The sequence below is a fragment of the Orbicella franksi genome, chromosome 2, assembly GCF_964199315.1.
Source record: "Orbicella franksi chromosome 2, jaOrbFran1.1, whole genome shotgun sequence".
Lineage (NCBI taxonomy): Eukaryota > Metazoa > Cnidaria > Anthozoa > Scleractinia > Merulinidae > Orbicella > Orbicella franksi.
Genome location: NC_138146.1, coordinates 38147066 through 38155388, shown reverse-complemented (window position 1 = coordinate 38155388; position 8323 = coordinate 38147066). Strand labels below are relative to the sequence as shown.

General features: G+C 39.3%; 1 protein-coding gene across 1 annotated transcript; it reads right to left on the bottom strand.

Moving 5' to 3' along the window:
• Positions 1 to 1313: 1313 nt before the first annotated feature.
• LOC145479778 (mitochondrial coenzyme A transporter SLC25A42-like) lies at positions 1314 to 8262 on the bottom strand. The gene is made up of 5 exons (XM_081458227.1): positions 7815 to 8262; positions 6708 to 6733; positions 5273 to 5433; positions 4032 to 4148; positions 1314 to 3482 (listed from the first exon to the last, which is right to left on the bottom strand). Exons 1-5 carry the CDS (start codon positions 8086 to 8088, stop codon positions 3002 to 3004), a joined length of 1059 nt encoding a protein of 352 aa, XP_081314353.1. The 5' UTR covers positions 8089 to 8262; the 3' UTR covers positions 1314 to 3001.
• Between the last annotated feature and the right edge of the window lie 61 nt (positions 8263 to 8323).

Sequence of the window (8323 nt, the reverse complement as noted above, 5' to 3'; positions counted from 1 at the left end):
TAAAAATTCTCCAGCGTAGTGTGGACGGGCCTTAGTTGGTATTGTCACGACTTGGAACACACTTATACACAAAATAGAATTTACAGAGACAACTCAAATGCGCATCTGGACAGCTAGATAAAATTAAGACATCGCAATTACAGCTCTGATTTTTGGTAAGAGATTTAAATATGAAGAATAAGTGTTTCCTCTTTATGATGTCTGACCAATTCAAAGCTTGATCAAGTGTTTCCTTTGCTAGGCACGGGTATACAACTATAGCTGCTTATGAAGCTTTGGCCAATCAGAATCGTTCTTTTTGCGCCTTCCAAAGCCAGTGCATTGCCTAATTCAAATCGTACTTCACTGATCACATGAAAGGGAATGCAATTACATTCGACAGATTCGACAGTAAATGTTACCGCATCATCGACGGAGCTAGTCGACTATTTGACGGAAGTTACAAAGTTAATTTTTTACGTTGAACTCTACATATACCGAATCCAATGCATAAACTAGGCTGATTTCTTGTTTAACCATGTCATGGCAGAGATCTAGGCACATCTTTTCACTGAAAACAGCTATAATAATGATACGAATAAGGAAAAATATGGAAACTATCTTATGGTGAGTGACTTACAAAAAAGTTGTGTGATATGAATAAAAAATGTCGAGGAAAAGGTTGTTGTTATTCATCGTGGTAGATGCAATAATAAAGTGTATTATCGTTTGTCTCACGATGTAGTCACTTGAGATGTAGATCGCGACGTTTCGACTGCTTACTGCTAGTCTTCTTCAGGCGATAAGGTCGACTGATTGCACGGTATCATTTATATCACAAAGGTCGGCTGTGATTGGTGCATTTCGATCCTCCTATTGTTCCATTATTCCGGCGAGTAGCTGTTCCCTCAGTGGTCCGCTGTTGTACCGTTCTCCTGCTGTTGTGTTTCTTGATCGTGGGTATCCATGCTTCAGGAATTTCAATTCCACTATCCCTGTTGATGTTGTTAGGGTGAAGTCTTATGTGAATAGCTTCCTTGACCCTACGTGTGTACCAGTGAGGATCTCGATCAATAAACTTGACCTCATTCCAGATAGGATAGTGGCCGGTCTCGTGGGTGTGTTCAGAAACGGCGGAGGTCTGGGTTCGGGCGAGTCGTATATCCCTGTCGTGTTCTTTGATCCTCTCCTGCATAGATCTCCCTGTTTCCCCGATGTAGACTTTGCCCAACTCACAGGGAATCCTGTAGACAACACCATCTTGTTTAGCCGGGTTGACGGTTTACAGAGAACCTGATGGCCGCCTTACCACCAGTGTCTACAGGAAACCAACACATACTGATCAGTACCTAGCTTATGATTCACACCACCCTCGTTCAGTAAAGCGCGGTATTGTGAAGTGTCTATACGACCGGGCTAAACGTCTCGTCACCAAACCATCAGTAATCGCTAGAGAGAAGAAACATCTGTCATCTGTACTCGTTTCTAACGGATATCCCTCCTCTTTTGTACAGAAGATCACAAAGGCACGAACAACCCCAAGAAGAGAGCCTGTCGCGGAATTTAAATCCACCGCCGTTTTACCTTATGTCCAAGGAGTTTCGGAGTCTCTCCGCCGCTGCCTAGAACAACAAGGCATTCGCACCGTCTTTAAGTCCGACACGACACTTCGGTCACACTTAGTGCGACCAAAGGACACCGTCAACCCGGCTAAACAAGATGGTGTTGTCTACAGGATTCCCTCTGAGTGCGGCAAAGTCTACATCGGGGAAACAGGGAGATCTATGCAGGAGAGGATCAAAGAACACGACAGGGATATACGACTCGCCTGAACCCAGACCTCCGCCGTTTCTGAACACACCCACGAGACCGGCCACTATCCTATCTGGAATGAGGTCAAGTTTATTGATCGAGATCCTCACTGGTACACACGTAGGGTCAAGGAAGCTATTCACATAAGACTTCACCCTAACAACATCAACAGGGATAGTGGAATTGAAATTCCTGAAGCATGGATACCCACGATCAAGAAACACAACAGCAGGAGAACGGTACACCAGCGGACCACTGAGGGAACAGCTACTCGCCGGAATAATGGAACAATAGGAGGATCGAAATGCACCAATCACAGCCGACCTTTGTGATATAAATGATACCGTGCAATCAGTCGACCTTATCGCCTGAAGAAGACTAGCAGTAAGCAGTCGAAACGTCGCGATCTACATCTCAAGTGACTACATCGTGAGACAAACGATAATACACTTTATTATGAATAAAAAAATTCAGAAAACATAGTTCGTTAGTTTAAGGCTTATACATGTAAATGTTCTTTACAAAATCTTCCATAATTTTTTAAATAGATTATAGATAATCGTGGACAATCTTCTCCTTTAGCAACAAATTTTGACAAAAGCAAGAAGGAACGAAGAGGTCGGCGTGATATCGTACAAAATTCATTTAGATCCCTCTATAATATTACATGTACATGTCATAAAACTTTAATTTCAGACGAAGAATGTTGTTCATCTGCAAAAACACTACCGTGCAAATTTCGCATTTCAAAATTCATAAATAATTGTAAGAAATGTACCCAAGGTTTTTAAGTAAATGATTATTAATTTTATATTGCCCGAAACTATCTGGGCAAGTCCTTAGTGAACAAAGCAACTGTGTCTTTAAGCTCTCTACGAATCATTGAAGTTTCCCATTTGGTGCAGCGAAGTCCATGTTTTCACGACCAATAATGTGGAAAAACTACCATCTGCGGGCGCTAACCACTGCTGAAATGTCTTCTTTGACTTGACACTGGTCCACTGTAGATTTACAAATGAGTCTAATGATCGCTTTCAACCTGTTACCAATGTCAGTTAGCAATGCTACTTAACAAGCCAGCCACCATATATGTTCATCCTACATCATCTAAATCAATTTCACTTCCAGTACAGGCATATAAACGTGTACCAGGTTTTTTTTTTTGGCAGGGGTGGGGGGGGGGGGGGGGGCAAACTTATTTGTGTCCTCCTCAACCAGTCTCTGCTTGAATGTAATGCCTCTGGAAAAAACCGTGCAACAGATCAAACGTTGTAAAACTTATTCCAACAGCAATGGGTCCCTTGACCCAATTCATGCTGAGTCCCTTGTACAAGCCCTTTCTCAATCCTTCCGTCGCATAAACATACTTCGCTGTAGTCCACATTTTGCGATACTCTGGCCTTGAAGGCCCAGAAATCCCATCAGTCTGCATTCGCCGACGAATTATATCCAGTGGGTATGTGGCAGATTGGCCAAAGAGCCCAGCACATGCACCAAATAGAAGTCTGTGAAGTGGGTTGAGTTTTTTCTGATGGAAGTAGTCAGAGTACAGTTTTTTAAGTGTTTCATACGTAAAGAAGCTTATGCCAGCATAAGGCATTATTCCCATCAAGGTGGGGAGCAACCCTCTGTAATAGGCCGAAAACCCTTCTTCTCTGTAAATTTTGGTGAAAATATTCAGCCCAGTGTACCTAATGAAATAATGAGGAAAAAAAAACAGTTACAAAACCATTAACACGTAGGGATCTCAGAGATAAGTTTCACCAAATACATGTACATCATAATCCTTGCAGTTCAGCCTATAGCAGCTTCCGGTCTTTTTTTAACAAATCTAGAGACTAGAGCCATTCAACTCACCTTGACTAGGGGAGGTAGAGGGGAACGGGGAAGGAGGGAGGGGGTGAGGGTCCTTCTCACAGTTTCTAGCACCTTGGAATTGCTTTACCCACCTTCTCTTCAGTTCATCCGCCTTCTGTAGAATTCCCACCTCCTTAATTCCCAGTTTTCCACTCGCCTGTTCCCCTGACTATCCAGTTAAGAGTTTTCCCTATTTGGTTTAACTGGAAGAACTGGACTTCAAAAAAACCTTATCATTGATTGATTGTAACAGTTTCCTGTGTGCTGATGGTGTTTTTATATACAGGCTTGAAGTGGGCTCTGGGATTGCCTTGTTCCTACTGTAAAACAGATGGTTTTTAATCGTTATAAATTATTTTAAGTTTATTGATAAAAATAATTACCTGTTTTTCTGTGTGATGGCCAATCTAGCCCGAATCATATCTAAAGGGTAGGTGAATGACGCAGCTGTAATGCCTGCTAAAGATCCAGCTACAAATCGACGCACTGGAGGCAATGCTCTGAAATATAACACAAATGGACAGATTATTTAGATAGAGAATAGTTGCTAATGTGCTTGCAGAAGAAAATTAAGAAAACATGTTGCATCAATTAGAGGAAAAGCACTGTGTCAGTGTAGGAGATGGAAAGAGGAGGAATCAAACCCCTCAAATTTGAAATGTTACATGCGACCTTATTTTTGGATAAATATTGTCAATAATGTATATGCTGATTTCAATTTTCTGTCATTTAATTGTCCTTTGTGATGTTTGAGTACAGAGTACTTGTTCAAACATAATTACTCGTGGTGGTGTTCACATAATTTAAAAGTAATTATAACTCCACACTCTTCTGGTGAAGATTGTGTCATTAGCTCAGGGTTCATGATTTCATATTTCACATACAGTGTGTAGATCTAAATTGTGAATACCTAATAATTTATCAACTGCATTTACACCAACTTCAACTCTGAAATACATGTACTATCTTAGATGGCAATAAGTATGCTATCAATTATTTAATTTTTTTTCCAAATATCTTTCATAAGGATTTGGCTCACTACAGCTGTAGGTGCTGTTGAATACAGTTTGGCTGTACTTCAGCTACACATAATCAGTGTAAATGTTTCTTGTCTGAGCTGTTACAGTGTACATAATTAGTAACAATTATAATAGCCTGCTGAAAGCTGTCAGATTTTAGTCAACAGGCAAAATATACACATGTACAGGTAGGTGAACTTAAAATCATAAAATCAAAGGAGAGAGGACAATTTGATTGTTTTTTCTCTTGCTTACAAGTTTATTTTCCCTTTAGAGCCACAAACTATCTTGCTACTGGAGTATACATAATAGCACTACATGCTGTCCAGTTTGGAAATAATTGGATGAAAAATATTCCAAGGACAGCCAAAATTGGACAAGGCTGTAGGCCAAGTCCAATTTGGCTGTAAGAGGAATTTACTTTTTATTTCAATTATTTCCAAACTGGACAAGGATGTGATTGTATTACTTGTTGATTCTGTAGTGCATGGAACTGTCCAAATTACTTGGAATGAGAGGCTGGGCTTGCAACACAATTAGGGCCTGTAATATATGCTATCAGACTGAAAAATCCCCATTCATGTTAATAGTAAGAGCAGATTTACCCTTTCTTGTCATCCTTTCTAAGCAACTGTTTAAACTGTTCATGTGCTGTAAACTGCAGAGAAGCATAAGGAATGATCCGTGCCATTGTTGCACTGTTTCCTCGGAAGAGACCAAGGAATCCATTTTCTAAATATGTTTGTCTTAAGACACCAACAGCTCCCTGGCATTAAGGCAAACAGTACACAATAAATTCTTTGCAAATTCGAGCAATGTAGCTAATTTACATAGCTACATACTTGATCTAACTACTGGAAGTTTAAAGTGCATGGCAAAAGAACAGTTGCTTAATACACGTATATTTTTTTTTTCAGTGGTGGCTAAACATGTAGGCAACAGATGGCTACATAAGACTAGACAGTGTAGTAAATGATAATTGATACAAGATGACACCAATCAGATCCCAAGCTTGCTAAACAAAAAGCCACTAAGTTGCCATTAGTATGCTGGTCATAAAAATAGAACTGATTTGAAAATTGTTCGATAAAAATGAACTTTTAACACAATTATACTATACAAAGGAAATGCTGGTCATAAAACAGGGCTCGAAATTGCAACTCACTGGTCGCCAGCTGGCGACTCGCGTTTTGTCCGATAACTAAAGAAAACCACAACACAACTTTTCTTTTTAAATCTCTATAGTAGGAAATCAATCAGATATGGTAGCTAGTATACAACTCACCTTTCTGTTCCCAGTAAAATAATGTCTGAATATTACAAGATAATCCAAAAAATTGAACATATTTCGACACGTCGATACTGTGTTCATGGCACGCCATATTGTTTCAGCGGCTTCTTCCGAAACTGGGATCGTAGGTGCACTTCAACACCATGTGCTTTTCATTTGCCGCAAAAATGGTGGCAGATACCAATTAGTTGAAGGAATTACATGAGTTTTTACGTGCGGGGAATGAAGATTCAGCCAAAAGGTTAATCCAAACTTTGAATCCTTCATCAGTTGTTGAATAAAATACGCAAATGCGCAAGGACCCGTGTTTGTCCCACAATGGAAACCACAGACTTAAAATGTTTTTTGTTTCGCTTCATTTCAAATAACTATGGAGATAACCATCACCTTCGGACCAGAGACATATCACCTGAGAACAACGGTAGCTTTATAACTAAGTGTTACTCGTGTTGTTTCTAATTGTTTTCGCTCTTCAATTGTGACTTTTCTTGCTTGCAAAGTAACATATAAAATCGTGTTCTTGTGTGAGTTATATGTAAAATAAGTTGGCGACCAAAATTTTTCCGTTACTCGCCAGATGGCTCCCGAATGAAAAAGTTAATTTCGAGCCCTGTAAAAATAGAACTGGTTTCAAAATTGTTCAATAAAAATTAACTTTTAACATAATTATACTATACACAACACATGTATATTTGAAACTGGCATTGTAGCTATAGTAGGTAAAGGAACGTTCACTTGAATTGTCTTACCTTTACTGAGAACTGTCTATTGGAGGCTATAAATAAACAATAACATTGCTACATTAGTGTAACACAAAATAATATTTACAAGTATATTCATATGGAGGAGGACATGGGGGCTCTAAATACTGCAACAACACACAAGAAAAAATTAACGAACACCACATCACCACAAGAAAGTCGACAAGACACTGTCACCACAACATATATTCTTAGCCCTATGATTTGAATGTCTACACTTGACATAATAGTTTTATATCTCAACAATTTTCCACAAAATAAACACATCACAACACATGTTATTGCCTTTGTGTCTTCACTACTGAATTGCCTGTAAATATTTTTTTGTACATACTGGTATGTTTTGTTTGCATGATGAACATGACTGTGAAGTTGACCCGAAAAGCTACTGCTGCCAAGTGATAAAACAACATTTCCAGGAAGTTACCTGTCCGGACAGAAACTAGTGTTGTCACAGAAATAAATTACATAGATCAGTTTCTTTGATCTTTGGCCCCAAAAATGTCAAACAAGAAACCACAGCACCACAAATAATTTCATTTCACCAAACACCATAGGGTGATGAACACAAACATCACACACTGTGGGTTTTGAGATCACCGCAAGGTAGAATTTTATTCATTTCTTAAATTGATTGAAATTCTTATTTTACAGTGAAAGTGCAGTTCAAGGCATTGAGTACATTAAAGCTGAAGTAACGACACCCTAACTTAAAGAGACAACATTTCCAATTAAGTCACAAGATTTGTTTTCTTTGAAAATCATGTGACGTTTCCCTGGCATGTAGGCCACAGAAGTTTCCAAGCAGTTACAGACATCAAACACAGTATAGTATTTGTCTGTTATGTAACTATGTAACACGCCTGCATCACACAGATTGATCGTTCACCTACCTCACTAATTCCTAACACCTCTTCCCCAACCTCATTGCTAGCCGAAATGAACACTTACAGTACAACAAAATTAAAGCTTAAAACGATGAATCTGTCACACCCTATCTGTATAAGCGTTCAATACAAACCTTTCAAAAACGGTATCACTCTGGAAGTTAAATTATCATGATCATGATTTAATCAAAATTAACAAATCACTTACTTTGAAAGATGATCTTTGTCCGATCCAGAGGCGCAATGGTCGTCTTTGCAACAGCTCCAGCGACGGCTCCAGCACTCAGGGAGCTGATCACTTCTTTAAACTCTTTCCGTATGCTTATATCCTCGTCTGAAGAGTCATAAACGTCCCGTCTATGACTCCTCAAATACCACTCACCGTGTGCTATCTGACCATGTTGTTCAACGTCCCCGTGAAGAATCGGCCCCTTATTTTGCACTTTAACCATTTGATTTAGTAGCACTTTAAGAAACCACATAGAATGTATCCATTACCATGTTTTTAACTACAAGCAACTCTCACAAAAACTCCGTGATTTCACCAACAAGCTTCCACACGACCCTGTCCGCCATGTTGTTCCACAACTCTCATTCAGTGGAAACTGGAAACTAACATGATGACGCAGCTAAGTAGTATTGAGTAATTTGTATGACGTCACACCATTGTGAAATATTGTCACCTTTGGCGGGAAAAAGAATGACGAAATTCCTTCC

Bases quoted from the DNA above. Each gene is read 5' to 3' on its own strand.
- LOC145479778 (XM_081458227.1), bottom strand. From the start codon at position 8,088: ATGTGGTTTCTTAAAGTGCTACTAAATCAAATGGTTAAAGTGCAAAAT. The intron at 6,734-7,814 runs GTAAGTGATTTG...GTTTATTTATAG, and splicing joins GACAAAGATCATCTTTCAAA to CCTCCAATAGACAGTTCTCA. The intron at 3,483-4,031 runs GTAATTATTTTT...TTATTTCATTAG, and splicing joins GCCATCACACAGAAAAACAG to GTACACTGGGCTGAATATTT.